The 18330-nt window shown below is 39.8% G+C and overlaps 3 protein-coding genes across 9 annotated transcripts in view; 2 read left to right on the top strand and 1 right to left on the bottom strand.

Annotated features, from left to right (window-relative positions):
* LOC129776208 (uncharacterized) overlaps positions 1-10949 on the top strand; it is a 41086-nt gene extending 30137 nt beyond the window's left edge. For both annotated transcript variants that reach the window (XM_055781718.1, XM_055781716.1), the window contains exon 3: positions 10826-10949. In XM_055781718.1, the coding sequence (XP_055637693.1) occupies positions 10826-10842 (17 nt within the window). In that variant the 3' untranslated portion in view covers positions 10843-10949. The remainder of the gene's footprint in view (positions 1-10825) is intronic.
* LOC129776205 (CUGBP Elav-like family member 2) overlaps positions 1-18330 on the top strand; it is an 852400-nt gene that overhangs the window by 685399 nt on the left and 148671 nt on the right. The gene's annotated exons all lie outside the window — the stretch shown is intronic.
* On the bottom strand, positions 9048-10747 carry LOC129776207 (probable cytochrome P450 6a20). The gene is made up of 2 exons (XM_055781714.1): positions 9636-10747; positions 9048-9570 (listed from the first exon to the last, which is right to left on the bottom strand). The coding sequence occupies exons 1-2, from the start codon at positions 10714-10716 to the stop codon at positions 9155-9157; spliced, it is 1497 nt and encodes a 498-aa protein (XP_055637689.1). The 5' UTR covers positions 10717-10747; the 3' UTR covers positions 9048-9154.

Raw genomic sequence — 18330 nt, forward strand, 5'->3', positions numbered from 1 at the left:
GTTGGTTGTGTTGCTTCGAATGTATCGAAAGCTGTCAAAATTGCACTTTTTGATTCGTTCTCAGTCTGTATACATTCTTTTGTGATACAAGCTCTATTATATCATACCACACGCTTTAGTCGTGCGCACACCTGCTCACCCCTACGCGAAAACTACGAACCCACCCGCGAATGCGTTTGTGTGCAAGTTGAGTAATCGTTTTTGCCGTGTTATGAATCTGGCTGATGCCTTAACTTTCCAGACCCGGTGTGCTAACTGGCTTGAACGCTGATCGCAAAAGTGTCCTAATGCAACAAATCATAGCATTCACAACAACTTTATTACCCCACTCGCACGCAAAGCCCGGTCAACCTTAACAGTTAACCGGGGGTCAGCCTAGGCTAATTGGCAATAAAAATCACGCTCATCTTTGCGCGCGGTTGTGTTTGCTTTCGATGGCGGCCTTTGCTAGCTCTAGCTACAATAGTTGGGTAGCGTACAACGCTTCTCGTTTGTTTTATTTCACGACCGCCGTCAGTAGACGACGACGACGTCAATCGCGCGTGTGTTCCTTTTGCAAACAAATTCCAATGGCAACACTACCATTGACCATCGCGCCAGTAGATGACACGAATGCAGTTCTGGTTGTGGTGTGTAGGCTAGGCGGTTAAGCCTGGGCTGTGGTGCATGTGCAGGTGGGAAAATGTGTCAAGTTCAACACAACACTGAGCAGTTGATCTCTGGACACAGATTCACTGCAGAGGAGTTGTAGTAATTGGGTTGTGTGCTCTCTCTGGTTGCTGTTCAGGGAGTGTATCCATGTAATACCATCACCTGGCCACGTGCACGTATAAACTTTGTAAATAGCACGCTTTTATTGCCGAACCACCTGGAATTTCTCACCCTTGGCTACGATGGGATCCGCTCATTCAGAGATCTATTCATTCGTCGACATCATCATCTTCATGAGAACGCGCACTTGCAATATCCGCTTCAATCTGGTTGAACTGATTGTGGCTCTCGTCATCTTTGTTGGGAGAAATTTTCGATAGGTTCATGAAGATGTAGAAAATAGGAAATTTATGGTAAAAACATACAGTTTGAAATCACTTGTACGCTTTAAATAGTGCGTTGCATTATTTCCATGAACCGATTGATTTCCACCCAAAATTAATTTTTAGCACATGTTTTGGCATGTAATACTTAAATGAGCTTAAAAATAACAGAAAAGGCGCTACTCTCCCATACTAGTATAACATTTGTATAATATATATGCTATAACAATATAAGAGCAATATGAGCGAGCGAAACAAGAGACTCATTGCAAATGAGCACGCATTAAAGTTTTTCGTATACTTTGCCACATACACGGCCCAGACCGAGATATATATATATATATATATATATTCACGTTTATGTTCTCGTTTTTACTCTTAGAATACTTTCGAACTTCTTTTCAAAATGATATTATCACGCATTTGTGCAACAGCACCAAAGCTATGTCGATCCCCGTTGAAACCGTTTGGACTTTTTTTTTGGGTACAATGCCAAGCTGACGTTCAGTCTGAGACAAAAATATGTGGGCTCACAACATTTCAAAGCTTTTGAAAATGTGTTTTTATTTGTTCAGCATACGAAAAAGCATTTTCCTGTCGAAGGTTAAATGTTTTCTGCTAACGCTAGTTTGGGTGTAGAGAACACAAATACCCTGGAATAAACGAGACATACAACAATGCATACAATTATTATTATTTGTCTGAATTGGAGGAAAAATCGCCTGAATATCTTTTTAACCATTGACATATCATTATAATGCAGAAAAACGCCATTACACGAAACGCGCTCTCAGCAGTGGCAAAAACAGCCACGACGCAATCCCGACAATCAAAAAGTGATCACGTCTCCGCTTCAGTGATTTCCAATGCAAAGTCCTCCTCAAATATGTATTTTCGGCACTTCTGCTGATGCCGTTTTTGCCGGAAATAATCCACATATTTAACCTCGATTTGTGCTGAACACGCAATGAATCTCGATTTGTATTTCGGCATTTCTGCATCACCTCTTTCTCTTCCTCCCAGTTGTTCTTCCATATAATATTCCCTGATATGTTCACACATCATCCCACACACTTACCGCTCTCTCGACGATGTGATTCTCGTGTCTGCCCGCTGCCTTCTAGGTATGCGCGATTTTATGAGTAATGAATAATAATGACGACTGCCCCGAAACATGCCACGGACGGGGGAACCATCCGCAGTTTCCGATAGCGCGCGTCGTCCGTCATCGGTGGCGATGGGGTTGACCCGAGGGCAGCGACCCGCACCCAATCGGGCATTGGCCAGCCGCCGGAGACCGGAGACCGAAGAGTGTGACGATGATGATGACTGGTCTGGGTATATGGTTTTCCGAATCATGGAAACTGAACAATTCATTTTCCGCCGGAAGGTGTAGCGTAGTACTTCGCGGACGTTTTGCCGTCTCATTAGGCTTAGCTAAGCGTTTTTGTAGCTTGCGTATTTGTGTGAGTGTTTGCGAGAGTGTTGAACCTTTGGGATGTGGGAGGAGGTAATTTTTCGGTAAAATGTATTTATTCAAACCAGTGATATGCTGTATTGTAACTTCGGTGGGAGCGGCAGGATACTGTCAATGAAGAATTTAAATATTTCGTATAAAATATTTACTGAAGTTCTGTATGGATTACGTTCTGGGAATGTTATTAGATCACATATTTCATTTTTTCTCTCCTTCATCTTCCCAAGAAAGTTTATCTTCATTCTTTTCTGATTGTCCATCATCATACAGGCTATCGAGAAGATATATGACGCATTTTTTTCAAGCTTTGATACCATTAATGAATCTTAGACTCAGGATTCACAAGCAATGTTATCAGAGGATTTTCGTCTTTCTTCATAACACAATTGTCTTGCACCATCCGTCAATGAGCCACAATACGGCATGCTACTTACTATTCATGAATATATAATCAAAAATTAGTGGATGGTTCTGAACAAAGCGTGTTGGTTGCATTTCGAGCTGAACCTATCAACCGGCAACACGTCTAGGGATTGTATACTGCTTTGAACACATTTGTTGTTTACCTATCGTGAATCACTGCTGCACCAACGAGTGCAGAGCGATGAATAATATTTAAAGAATTACGAGATTAGAACGAGAAAGATTTTGTTCCTTACTGAATAGGTGTTGCTAGTAACACTTTGCAACATTCTACATGAGTGCAAATTGTGTCGCAAGTGGGGTATTGTTGTCGGTGGTTCAATTGCCTGAAACGAACAAGTTAATTTTGGTGGAGTCATATAAACGCGAATAGAACTGATTTTTGCTAGTGATTTCTAGCTAGCAGCATACTGTCAATGACACTAATGAATTTATTCAGTGTTTTCGTTCGCGTTTATTTAACTTAAACATATTGTCAGCACCAGTTAGATATAGTTGATTCCGCTCTGAACAGTATCGGGGGGAGAAGAGACGAACCAAAAAATAAGTAGGGTAAGAACATGCATGGGATTTTTATTGCTGTATTATATTGACTTTCAGCCTTTAGCTGGTTCATCACTTGGATCAACGGATTTATTCCATTATAAGAATGTTGGGAGTGAGAATTGAACTCGTGACCTTTAGCGTGAGAGGTACGGATGTCAATCACTACGTCAGATCGCCTCCATGCAAGGGATAGCGGCGGTCAAAATAAAAATATAGACTTCTCTGAGTATCTAGCTGTTCGTTCACTTCGTTACACTTTCTGATACTCTATGGATTGGGTTCAGTTGTGGCAATAGAGTATGAATCATTTGCTTTGCGTATTCCTCATGATTCTTCTGCTTCAAGGTGCATAGCGAGTTTGTAGTGTAGTGAATAAGAGGGAAATAAGAATAGAAATTTGCAGCACTGAAAGCGAACATGACGTTTATGTTCGCATGCTTGTTGTAGTGCTAACTGAAACAGAGTTCTCTCGTTCTCGTTTGCATCATGTTTCGTAGCATGTAACAACAAACGAATGCCATTTGGGAAGTGACTTCTGCGAGATAATATTTGAACGAACCAAAGTGAGTTCTTCAGTGAAACGTTCAATCACCAAACACTGCACCACATTTATGCTACCAAGATTTGGTTTGCTGTCAAGACTCAAAAAGCCTGAAATCTACATATTTCGATGTATTTTTCAGTGCCTTGTCCTGTGTTCTCGAATGTAAAATAATCGACAATTATCGGCAAAACGAAAATTTTTTGTTGATTGATCATTTTTATATTTTGTATTATGCTCTAGTCCATTGGTTGAACCCAAAGCTCGGCAAAGTCATATTCAACTGAGGATAGTCAGCGGACTATGAAGAAAGTCGCCTTCGTATTCAATTGGAAATGAGTTTTGGCTTCTTCCAGCAGTTTCTCCGTCAACATTACTCAAAAGTAAATCGGGCGTTTAGTTGCTATCTCACAACGACTCGACTATCGCATTTCATTCTTCCCCGTCAAATGGACTTCATTGCATTTTGAAAGTAACTCTCCAAAATGAATTCGTTTCTCTCTCTCATGTATCACGTATACATGTATCGATGTTCGAGTTCAACGTGGTTTGACATATACTACAGGCGAGGTAGTGTTTTTTTGTATCGTACACGAAAATTACTCACACATATGTTATAGCGTGCAGTGTTGTGTTAAGAAAAATTGACAAATTTGTGAATTCTGTTGATATAAACCAGTTTTTCGGTATGTTTTTTTTTCACAGAAATGAACTCCAAGAAAAAGTGATTTTTTTAGAATTCCTCCCAAATTGCACGCTATTTACTAATTTGTATGGCAGCCCCCTCTAAAAGAGGGGGAAGGAGTATCTTATTACCATAGAAACATTTATTGCATCCTAAAACCTCCACATGCCAAATTTGGTTTCATTTGCTTGATTAATTCTCGAGTAATGCAGAAATTTGTGTTTCATTTGTATGGCAGCCCCCCCTTTGAGTGGGGGAAGGACTGTCTAACCATCATAGAAACATTTATTGCACCCTAAAACTTTCACATGCCAACTTTGGTTTCGTTTGCTTGGTTAATTTCCGAGTAATGCAGAAATTTGTGTTTCATTTGTATGGCAGCCCCCCCTTAGAGAGGGGGGAGGGGTCTCAAAATATCACGAAAACCTTCCCGGCCCCAAAAACCCCTTCATACCGATTTGGATAACTTGACTAATATTTTGGTCTTGAGAAAGACCGTTTAAAAATCCTCGCTCGATGACTAATGAATCGTGAATACTGTGAAATAGTAAATAGCTAAATTAAAATAGGTTGGAGCTTGAATTGCAATATTCTCTCTATTCACAATGTCCGTAGAACGAACACAATATTTGCTATTTCTAATTCATAGAAACGTGACCTGTTTTCTGATCTGGAACTATAACTGGTTTTCATCAGTTTTAACTAGCGGCGAAAAATGGGTTTATTCCGAAAACCGTAAGTGCAAAAAATCGTGGCCGAAAGTCGATACTCTGTGTGGAGTGGGACCAGGAGAACCGGGCGAAACAGTGAATACAGATCGTTACCGATAACAAATGTTAAATTCAAACTTTGAAAAACAAGACCGGTATGGGCCCGTGTCTTAGATAAAATGATATTAGAGCATGACAACACATCGGCGCATACCGCGAAGGATCTAATAAAGACTCTTAGCTGGGAAATGCTGTCGTTCCCACCGTATTCCCAGATGATGTCGAAAAATGGGTCGACGATTTTCGTCGAAACAGAAAAAAGTTTTATTGGGAAGGAATTTATCATTTGCTTAAAACATGGGGGGAAATGTGTATTTCACACGGAGATTACTTCACATAAAAATATTTGGTTTTCGTTAAAATTGTGTGTTGTCTTCATCGAAAAAAACGACGATTTCAATGCGATTTCGCTTTTGTGGTTCCTCGTCTATGTCGATTCCTTGAACTCCGCCTGCGAATGACGGATCTCTATAGTAGCCTGTCCGAAAAAGAACCTGAAACTATTGAGAACCAGAGCAGAGGATACAAAGCCCCAAAGGAGGATGGTTGTAATAGCTGTTATCCTTTGTTATTATGCAAAAAAAGAAATGGATAAACTCCTAATCCACACAGTGAATTCTGCTTCTTGCTTTCTTCCTTGATAATCGCTAGGGAACCACGTTATGGAGACGACGCTTCTTGCCTTCGGGTGGCGAATGTCATACTAACATTCCTTCCCTTCCCCCTTTCTGCGGTGACTGTAAGGACGTGGCCAGCGTCGTTATTGACTATTCATAGTTCGAATCACCGAAACTTGTGCAATGATAATGGTTCGCTACTCCTAATCGTCATTGGGTGTGTTATTTGTGTAATTTCGTTGGTTCAGGTCAATCACGGAGAGCAACTACGATGTGTACAGTCTACCCAAGATGAGGCTCACCTGTGTCGGTTCCTTGGTTGTAGACTGCATATAAAATTCATTTCGTAACCTTCCGCTGGCCAGTGTGCGATTATACCATCGTATATTCTTTATCACGAACTATTTGTCAATGTATCTAGCATCTATCGGGTTGTTGAATAAATGAACTCGTTGATATGCTTTCATTGTCTGTTAAGGGAATCTTCAACTTATTCTTACATCCATTCCTCAATAACTTAGAAGTTTTTTTTTTACATTTATTTCAGTGCGTTGGGACACTTTATTCCGAATATTGCATATCTCAATGCAGTCTTCGAAAGACCGCACTTCAATGTCATCATGATCAATTAAAGTTGCCACTCAACTTTCCGTTTTCGAGAATATGAATATGAATATAAGGGCCTACTACCTAAACAACAGAACTTTTAATATTAGTTTTTTTTTTATTTTATAATTGATCGAAAAGATCGATGAATAGATCCGTTTGATTTTGTTTGGCACTAACACGACGTGTTAAAAATTGTTTCGCAAATACTTTCTCATCCCGATACTCGCTGCGCTCGGAAAGTGTCGAACCAAGCTAAGCTGCTACGTGAGATAGTTTTTAATTTAATTATAAAATGCTAATGATTTTTGGGACTCTCGTTCCAAGCCGTCACCGATTTAGGAAGTCGGCCAACGGTAAACTTTTTTCACCCAACAGCGGTTGGAAGTGGTGGGATAATGTATGGAAGCATGTGTTTCCGGTTAGTTTATAGTTTAGGGAAGCTTAAACTGTGAATTTAGGGGACACCCAAAGCCGGATAACTAATGTGGGTCGACCAAAATTGAATTAAATAATATTAAGGGAACACACTTCTCGGATACTTGTGCTTTCTAAAATAGTTGAGCTTCCATTTTTATGAACTAAGTCAATCCCAACTTGTCAAAATAACCATGCAAATTTATCTTCTCGAAACATTCAATCTTTCGAAACTTTTGTCCCACGGAAGAATTGTTGATATTCCGCGTCAAGTATTTTTCAGGCGACAGCCGGTTCACTCCATTTGGATTGACCAATAATACGAATGTAAATAATATATTACAATCTCAAATCTTTAGAAGGAAAATATTTGCTTTCCATTTACGTCATTATTTGCACTGATAAGGGCGTGTAAACCAGCATGAACCGTATCGAATGCTCTTGTCGCTTGTCATAATTTTGCTGTAAACATTAGCAGAAATCTAGCTCTGGAACCACTTGCTTGCCCATCCTCCAGCCAACCGTCGGAATAAAGGAAATAATTTCCTCTCACGTTCCAAGATGTGAAAGTCAAATATTTAAAGCTTTTTTTATCTTTTTTTTTAAGAATAACTATTTCATGTTTCAAGTAAACACAAAACCACGAAGCAGCAGTGTTCACTGTTCCGCACTGCTTCATCCTTCAAGCCCTGATATGTTGATTATATGCAGGGACCGATGGAAGTTGGGGAGGTATGTTTGCGAAACTTTAGTTCCGCATTGGAACCATCCTTCTCATCCTTCCCTTCTGGATAGAGCAGCTTTTCCCGCTGAACTATAATAAGTGGTTTGTTGTAGATTAACCAACTTCTTCGATACACACATCTCTTGCTCTCGTTCTTTCGTCGTGTTGATGCATCCTGCATAGTTCCGATCAAGGCGCCTCTATATATACCAGGTGAAACAATCATATGAAATGCACTTTCAGCCATATTGGAATTGCTGTCGGTATTGTTTACAAACAGCATTAGAACGCTGCCGGCGGCTCTCTACAAACTGCTGCGACGCTTATTCGAACGATGCCTACTTTGTTCGGCTTTCGCGAATTTATGTGAAAAAGACGGGATGATTTTGTAGAATTTTATTCTCATCCAGTTCATCCACTACTCTCGCATGTGAAAATGCAAAAATGGCGTATCCTAGCAATAACAAAACAATCAACCCCCGCTCCACAAACCGTAATCCCCTTCTTATTGAAGTGATGATGTTGCTTCACCTGTTATACATTTATACAAGCGCCTTGGTTCCGATCGCGTCAGGGAGCAGGATGTTGCGATAGTGATGCACACGAGGTTGTAGGTTAATGATGAGTGATGAACCTCAACATTTTCGTGTCTTTTCTGTGGGTTTATGATTACTAAAGTTTTGTAATGTGCGTTTACGAACCAGAATCATCAAGGAATGGTAACAGAAATTGATGATGTTGTTATAGGAAAATAAACACAAGTTTCAAGTTCTATGAAAAAAGAAAATTATCAAATTCATTAGAATTATAGATTTATTACTGATTCTTATTGATTACTAATACAAAATAATCTCCATCCTACAACAAAAATAAATACGTGATTTTTATTTTTTATTTTTTATTTTTTACAGTCGAGCATGCAAGCCAGATGGCGGGAAATGTGAATAGAGTTTATGGTCCTGATCAAGCAAACCATTTGTCATGACAATGTCATGACTCATACGGTATGAGGCATGATGTCGACGCCAACCTCTCTCAGTTTCTATTCTGTTTTCACATTTTCGCATGACATTGTCATGACAAATGGTTTGCTTGGTCATGGCAATCATGAGCAATTAAAAATCCAATCTAAACCAATCAATGAGTAATGCACCATGATCTGGTCGGTCAATTGTACGAAATGTCGCAATATAGTGAAAATCAAGAGTATTTTGAGAAAGCACCCAAACCAGAATGCTTCTGAGTTTAATGGGAATACATAAAAATACTATTTGAATCGTTGTTATAATAAAATCAGTTCAATAATACAACCATTCATATCTTCTCAACGCGCATCCAAAGTCCGCCCTCCGACGAGAGAATCGTACTTGCAGCCCGGATCTTCAGTGGGTTCGGTGTTTTCGGGGAAAGCGTGAAGCGGAAGTGCTTGAGAAGACATGCCAGCCCAATACGGGCTTGCATCATTCCAAAGCGCAGTCCGATGCACACACGGGGTCCCTCGCCGAAGGGGACGAACGCCAACGGATGACGCTTAGCAGTTCCCTCTGGGTCGAATCTATCGGGGTTGTATTTCTCCGGTTCCGGATAATAGCGTGGGTCATGGTGGATCGAATAGATAGGCAGAATAATGGTGTTGCCTTTCTCCAGTGTAACGTTCATGTCCGGCACCCGATAATCCTTGCTGATTTCACGAGGGATGTTGACTATAGGTGGATATTTGCGTAGGGATTCTGTAAATAAATGAGAAATGTAATATAGAACCTCCAAACATAGACATACTGTAACCAAAAATTACCGTTGATACAATTTTCAACATATCTCATTTCATGAACCGCTTCATAACTCATCGATCCATGACGCCCCAAGACCTCGTTTACGTTTTGTCTCGCCTTATCTTGAAGTTCCTGATTTAGCGCCAGCTCATACAGACAGTAGGACATCGCAGTGGAAGACGTCTCGAATCCCGCTAGGAAGAACACAAACGCCTGGGCAGCGATTTCGTTGAAAGTTAATCCCTCCGTGGTTGTTCCATTATCGTCGTCCGGTTGAGGTCTTTGAAGTTTTATCAACAGATCCATGAAATCATTCCGTTCAACGTTATTTTTCTCGCGAAAACTGATTGTGTCTCTCACGGCATCCATGAAAAACCGTTCAACATCTGGGTCAGTAAGTTTTACGCCAATGGTTCTTGCAAGGTCGCTAAACGTACCACTCAGAAGCTGTCGCAGAAATCCACCGAACGTGATGGACAGCGCCTTCTTTCCCATCCGACGGAACTCCGCGTCCGGATCCTTCAAACTATTACATTCCAGTCCGAATGCACAGTTTCCGATCACATCGGTCGTGTATCTCGCTAGAAATTCTTTAATATCCAACTCTCCGCTCTTCTCGGCTTCCACCTGTAAACATCTCTGGAACTGCTCCGCCACGGCAATGATAGTCGGGAACATCATCTTCATCTTCCCCGAAGAAAATGTTGGCGTTAACTTCGACCTCAGACGCTTCCATTTGGCGCCCTCCATCGACACCAGGTGCACTCTGAGCGGATCGGTCTTCTCGTTGTGATACACGCCACGATCGTGGAAGTACTGAAAATCTTTCACCAAAACATCCTTCGCGAAATCCAGATCCAAAATGAGCGCCACAGGGCTCACGAAGAAGAATATTCCGCCGAACTTTTTGCCCGAGCCTATCAGTTTGTTGTACGAATCCTGCACCAGTGGACCCAAGTGCCGTTTGCTCATCCCACCGAGGTTTCCGAAGGGAAAACTTGGCTCGACGAACGGGACGCCCCGTTGCTTCCAATAGGTGAATCTTTTTCCGACCCAGTAAAAGGTCAACGAGACCACCAACAGCAATAGGTATAGCAGCATCATTTTTCGTTGTTACTGACTTTGTCACACTGTGTTCACTACTCAACTGAGATAGCATTACAGCTTGATAAAGGCTCTATTTGAACGACATTGCCTTCTCTTATCTTGACAGGTTGTTGTTTCAACTGATAAACTGTCTGGAAGATGGGAAACCAGAGGATTGTGTCGTCTGTTATTCAAAACCAGCGCCATTTCGGAAGACAATTTTGAAATAGCCATCGTATATTGATAACTTGAGGTAAATTGCATCATTTTAAAAAATCGGTTTGATCCACAGTACAGTGAATGAAGTTATGTTATATACGAATTAATCATTGTTACCCATCATGTCGTCGCACTTTGTGAAGAGTTTTATTGAGGTTACTACTTATGTTATACGCTACATTTCTGACGAATGTTATCGAAAATATTTGGGCGTGTTCGTTGTGTTTACACGGTTGGGAATAGATCTAAATTACTTAATTGCCACATGTTGAGACCAAATGTATGCGTGTGATGCAAAAATACACAAACTCTCTCCTTCAGACGTGAGAATCGACGCAGTGCTTCTACCGAACAAAATTGCATCCCGATACATAGTGGGGCGACTCCATACAAAGGCTGGCCAAGCAAAAAAAAGTGTCATTGAATGCATGGTATTGACATAATTTCGGGATGCTAAATACGAATCTGGCATCCATTTTTTATTTGGGTCCGTCCATAAAGCACGCGATATTATTTTTTTTGGGATTTTATGGCACCCTCAAACATTTTATGATATTTGAGCACAAGCAAAGCCACAGGACGTTGAAAAAGATCACATAGTTCAAATCAAACAAGTTCTGCTATAAACATAAATATTTGTTTTTAAATTAAAACTTAATACAATATAGTTAATGAAAACAAAATAACAAATCAAAACAATCTTCTTCTTCTTCTTCATAATTGCCATCAGATTCCTAATCATCTTTTCCTAAATCAACAATTGTGTCCTTCAATAAAAATATTACTTCATTTAGAAGTGGAGGTGAGGAGGTGAGAATATGATTGACTATACCATGATAACTATTTTCTTGACCGGTGACCGGTTTCGCGACATGCGGTCGAGCATTGTCGTGCTGCTAAACAACTGTATCGTGTCTTTGCTCGTATTGTGGCCGTTTTTCCTTCAGTGCACGGCTCAAACGTATCTATTGTCGTCAGTAGAGGTCCCCCGTAATGATTTCATTCGGGTTTAGCAGCTCATAGTACACCACACCCAGCTGGTTCTACCAAATAGACAGCATAATCTTCTGGCCGTGAATCCGCGCGGCCGTCGATGTTGGTGCATGGCCGCGGTATCCATACGTTGCCCGACGTTTAGGATTGTCGTAACGGACCCACTTTTCATCGCCAGTAACGATTCGATGCGAAAACCCTTTATTTTATTCCGTTGAAGCAGTTCGACGTCTCGTGGCTTCAATTGAAACGGCACCCAATGTCCTACCTTTCGGATCACTCCCATAGCTTTTAGTGGATCGGATATGGTTTGCTGAGCTACTTCAAGTGTATCTGCAAGTTCTTGTTGCGTTTGTGACGGATTTTGATCGAGTAAAGTTTCCAATTCTTCATCTTCAAACTTTTTTGGCGTTCCGGAACGTTCTTCGTCTTCCGAGCCAAAATTACCACCGTGTACACCACGTCTGTTATGAATTTGATTTTCTAAATTTAGCTGATATCTATTTTGAACGAATCGTAGAAACATTGGCACTGGAATCACTTCTGTTTGCAAAGGAGTACGAAGTAAAATCAACCTTCAAACGGACTATTGTTCTATCTGTTTGTGTTATAGCAAGTCTTGTTCAACAATTGAAACGGACTGAATGTTTTCAACAGATGTTGTTTCTAATATGCTCTGAGCCATTAATTTGTTTTTATATGACTTCGATTTATTTTTTTTACTCTACCCTACTTTTATTCCTTTTTTATTCACACTTTTTTTTATAGATTTTATGATGTTTAGCCCAAATTTAAATTTCATCCTCTACAGATTACTGTGATACGGAAATTTTCATCAATGGATTATTATGATTTGGATTTAATTGAATCCCAGATAAAATTTAAATACAAAAATAAAAAAGTGAAAAAAAATTGCTATCGCTTTTCTCACTAGAACGACAATTCGCGCAGTTTCGGAAAGTGTTCAGTTGAAAACTATTATGTTTACCTAATTTATGAATGTAGTCACAACCGCGGCAAACTGCGGCAACAAAACTTTTAAGCTGGTTTTCTACAAAAAATTACAGTTTTCCATGATTTTTTTGGTCAGGCCTACTATGATGAAATTTTACAATATCTGACGAAAGAAATTTGTTTTGTATAGTTTTTCGAACAACTGTTCCTTTGACACCAAAAAATAATCCAAGCTATAATTGAAGCTGCAGAGCGTTTCAAAGTAATGTACATTCTTTCAAAAAATGTCAAAAAACGTCAATATGCCAAGCTTTGAAAAGTCATGCGCATGATATTGCGCTCAAATGTAGGATTTAAGCACTTAAATATTATAGCAATAAAGGAAAAATATTACGAAACATCTGACGCCAATTTAGTTTTTTTGCCTGATGGTCAGCGATTCCCCACTGTGCGGTGTGCGAAATTTTCCATTAAATACACCATCGACATTCCGGAGTGATTTGGGCCTGTTGGGCCTTTTATCGACAAATACCGCTATGTGTATATGATATCAGCATTAAGGAAGACCTTTCTGCTCGCTAGCTAGAGTGAGACTATGCATTTAAAATCACGAATGGCTTATTCTTCTCCTTCTTCAATCGCACTAACGTTCCCAAAGGAACATCGCCATCTCCACGTAGTTTTGCTTGCATCATTTTCGCTAGTACATAGTTGAGATATCTATGCTAAATAACTACTCGTCTTGGATTTATTCTGAGTGGCTCTAGAATACGCATGACCACAGTGCAAGTCGGTAACAATTTCTCTGACGAAAAATCCCCCGACCAGAACTAAAAACTAAAATTCGATTTCAGAATAAATGGTCGTTCGGCTGATTGGTGAAATGGCAGATTTTTATTTCAAGAAAGACAACTTACCTGGCTACAAATCGGTCACACATCGCCAAATGGGCCGACATGAGGGAATAAGTTTTCATCTACGAGACCTCCCAGAAAGAATCAGACGTTTTTAACGCGGCAGTGGGCGGGGCTAGACTCGCCATCTTGATGTCAAAAGCTTCGTTCAAATCGCATTGAGCTGAAAATCCCACTACTTCCGGAGGAAGGCGGAGGAAGCTTTTGTCACCAAGATGGCTGCTCTAGCTGCACCCAATGTCGCGCTAATCAAAAATGTCTTCTACTTTCTGAATAGCCCTTATATTTTGCTTTTTATGCTACAAATTGATATAACTCAAAAGAGGCAACTCCTACAAAAAATGTTCTGAAAGTGACATTCATGAAATTGTACAAATTTTCAAAATATGAAGGAAAAAACATATTTGAAATCCTACTCTGAAAAAAAAAACGATTTTCCCAAACCGATTATTTCAGAAATGGCTGATTTTTTTCATGAAAGGCTCCTCACATCACAATGATTTTTTCTCTGATACCTTTTTTTGTGTCCTGACTAAAAATATGGGTATCAAATGGAAAGACTTGACTAGTAGAACACATTAGATCATGAAATATCCAAATTTTTGATGACCACAATCACATAATGACCAATTACTTTTTTCATGCAACTCCCGCATATGGATATCAAATGAAGGATCCCCTGCTTTTTGATTATGTATTCCTTAATTGAGCACACACCTTTATTTATTTATATGTACGCGTATTTCATGATATCAAAAATCCAATTCGACCAAAAAAAAAACAAAAAAAAATTGGAAAAGTGTGTGTTGAATGGTTTCATTGTAGAAAAATATACTAATGATACAGGTAGTGTACTAAAAACTAGAACATAAAATAAGTAAAAAACTTTTAAAGTACAACGGTTTCATTGTTATTAAACATATGAATAATACAGATCAGATAATTTACTTAAAGCTAAAAAAATAATTAGGCAAGTAACAGTTTGCGGCAGTCTTCCATGTTTCACAAAAAAACACTGCGTCCAGGATAAACATGTCCACGCTACTGTTCACACTTTTGTGTTTGAGTACAAACATGATTTTTTCGTACCTATGTTTGAAAATGTGACATGTTTGTATTCATAATATGTTTGGACATACGATGTTTAATCCCAATGTTTCACATGATGTTCGAACATGGTGTACAGTTTCTCTTGCATTTTCACTACAAGCATCGGCAGTGCGTAGAGTAGAAGAAGCGAATTGGACACCACACCACCACCACTCAACGCGTGGTGTGTTGGTATGTTGACATGGAAAAAATACTTTCCTATCATGACAATGGGTGCTTCGTCTAAAATATTGGGCAAATAAAATAAACCTCTTTTTCTGTTCTGAACAAAATAAACATCGATTGATTTCAGAATTTTTCACATTTGATATCATTATCAATTTATAAATTGAATTCATGTAACATTCGCTATTATTAGCTATCTGAACAAATACTAAAATTGGATAGAGCGTGGCGGAGATGTTTAGTTACCCACAACAAATTTTGATTACAGTATTCCTATAATTTTAATCGAATATAAAGTACCAGAATTATTCAGCAGTGACATGTTAGGCGTGACGCTAACCACTCGACCACGGGAGCAACAATTTTAGCTGGATCTTTGAATACAAATGGCCAATACTGCTTGTTCGCGACGAACGCGACCCGAGCTATAAAACGAGCGAAGAAGAGGAGAAGAAAGGATGATGCAATCGCATGCACACATAGCATATGTAGTGCAGTGTAAGTGTAGCTTTGAGTTTTTTCCTTCATTCAGTTTGTGATAACATCGAGAAATTAATGGCGTGTTTTAGCCGCTGAAATTTCTCTGCTGGTTCTGCTGTGTGCCACTGAAGGTTGCATCTAAAACTAATTTTTGGGTATTTATTTTCTTGGTCAGCATTTGAACGACGTCGCCCGCTGTGCAGTCGGCTCCCCAGAATTTAATTGCCAACATGCACGCAAAAAAAATCTCATAGAAAGATTCTTTCTACTCAGAGATTTTATTTTTTTTTGCACGAAACCAAGGATTATTTTATCAGACTTGCAAAATGTGCATGAACTCATAGCCTCTCAGTTTGTGCAATTTTTGAAATGCGGGCTAAATTTCAAGTTCGTTTCTGTGAAAAAGTATTCTACGAAGAAATGTTTTGGGATGAATAATTTCTTTCCGTGCATGAAAACAAACGAAAGCAATGAATACTGCGACATCGGGTGATATGTTTGTACATGATGTTCTTGAATTATAAACATCGTGTTTGTTTTCACATGTTTAGGTTTGGGTATCATTGTTCGTGTTTGGGATAGACATTCAACACTAGCGGAAATCATGTTCGAATGCAAACAAAAACATGGAATTTTCACATCGCGTGGACATGTGTAAGTGTTTTTCGGAAGACTGGTTTGCAGTTATCACACCCCTTCCTCTATTAATCTAGGGCATTCATTAATGAGACTAAAATAAAATTGTGGGGCACGGATTTCCATTATCCACAGATAGTGGTTTCATCACAATTTTTTATGTTCCAAATGTTCCAAAATTTGAGGATTGTTGTGATAACAGTTTTCAGAAATAATTTAATTTTTTAAGTCATATACTTAATTCTATTACAAATATTCCCAATAAATACTGTATTGTCAATTAGAAAAATAGATTGGATAAATTCCTTTCAGGGTGAACGATTCGCATCATCCGTCAGTGCAAGCTGCAAGCAACTGCCTCGACCGTCAGAATGGATTAGATCTGCAAAAAATGCAGCTCTCTTATTACCTTACCCTCCACAACCATATTCGCCCCTGTCTCCAGAAAGTTCACTAATCGATACAACGACCAGCGAACTGAAGCACTATGCAACTCATGTTTTCGCTGAATAAATTTAAAATCGCTGCTCGGCGGCGCTCCGACGGATAGACATATTGAATTAAGCTTGCAGAATGGAAAAATAAAACCAAGTGCGTGTGATTGAATTTTACACCTGAACGAAGCGAAGGTTGTTGGGAGATAGGTGCACTTTGGCCGATTCGCCGATTCGCAACTATTTAGAACTGGCAATTATTAAATTATTTCGTTTTGTGCTGCGCGTTCGGAGCAGCAGCAGTCAACTGACCTGGATAGGGCTGGATATTGTAAACGGCCAGGTCGCAAAAACGCAGTGAGCCTGTGTGTGTATGTTTCACGGTAGGGACTATGTGATTACAATGTCGACTGTTGTTAGTGTGCATAGTTTAGACTTGTTTTTTTCCGAATTCCGAATAGTTTTCGGTTCTCATTCTGTGCGTAGCAGCAAAAAATTTGGTGAATCAAGCAAGAATCGATACACCCAACATATTGTAGATAAAAACGGATGGTGCAAACGTGCAAACCAATCGTGAAAATCGAGTACACCCTAACACTCTCCTCCTGTGGGTGGAACCATAAAACTGAAATGTGCATATGTCGATCGGGGCAATAAAATGAAACGAATAAAAATTTTTTGTCGCTTCTAGGGTGTGTTATCTCGCCCATTGCCGACAAATTTGTTGAATTATATTCGTGCGTTTTATTTTTGTTCGGTACTTTCGAACAATCGTCCAGAAATGCGTGAACATAATTTCTAATCGATTGTCGTTTCGCAGTTCGTTTCGGTTGTGGACGGGGAGGAGGAGGGAATCCGCCCTTTAGCAGTTGCTCCAATTGAGGCTTTGCTTTAATGTTGTTTGCTTTATTCATATGCCAGATTCGTTCGATTTGGCGGAAAGAAGAAGCGCATTTGTGCCGCTTCCAAAAACGCGCGCCCTCGCTCACATTCCCGACTCTTACGATGACGACAACTGGTTGGAGTTAAAGTAGCCTCTATATTGGCAATACGGCGGGCTTAGGTGTTATAAAATAAATATAAACGAACGAGCAAATATAGGCGGCGAATCGGTTTGTGTTACGTCACATTCGTACACATTCGCAAGCACGTGAGGGAGATCGACAACGGGTGAGGGGAGGAGATACAAGCACAATGCTGGGGGAGGCGAAGGCGGTAATACATCGAAATTGATGGCATATTGTTATTGCGAATTAGGCTGGAAATTAATTTTATTTCAAAGCGTCGAACCGAAAGGGAAACGATACGGTTAAGCGTGATTGCTGTCGGTAGCAGCACCCATTGCCAGATATTGCCCGTCAGTATTGGCTATATTATTTCGCTTCTGTAAGAGAGGTGGCGCTGCAGAGAGTTGAAACGATTAAGAGGGAACATGGAAGGTGTTTAGAATCATTTCGTTGCCGGGGAAAATCGCCCCTCTGACAGAACTATTACATATTTGAATTAAAACAACTGGACTGCAGAATCATTAAGCGTCTGAACAGAATAATGATCTTCTAAGTTCGTTGTTACATTCGCCCAAACCGTCGAGATCCCTCCATCCATCACCTAGAGTAAATTTGCTATATCCCAAAACATTCCAGCTTTCAATGGTTGTACAAACAAGTAATTTTCCATTTGTGGCCTTATCTTAACCATCATCATCATCATCAGTCGCAATAAAAGCA

The sequence above is a fragment of the Toxorhynchites rutilus genome, chromosome 3 (genome assembly GCF_029784135.1).
Source record: "Toxorhynchites rutilus septentrionalis strain SRP chromosome 3, ASM2978413v1, whole genome shotgun sequence".
Classification (NCBI taxonomy): domain Eukaryota; kingdom Metazoa; phylum Arthropoda; class Insecta; order Diptera; family Culicidae; genus Toxorhynchites; species Toxorhynchites rutilus.

Coding starts and splice junctions, on each gene's coding strand:
- LOC129776207 (XM_055781714.1), bottom strand. CDS start 10,716: ATGATGCTGCTATACCTATTGCTGTTGGTGGTCTCGTTGACCTTTTAC. Junction 9,571..9,635: donor TGTTGAAAATTGTATCAACG/GTAATTTTTGGT, acceptor ATTTATTTACAG/AATCCCTACGCAAATATCCA.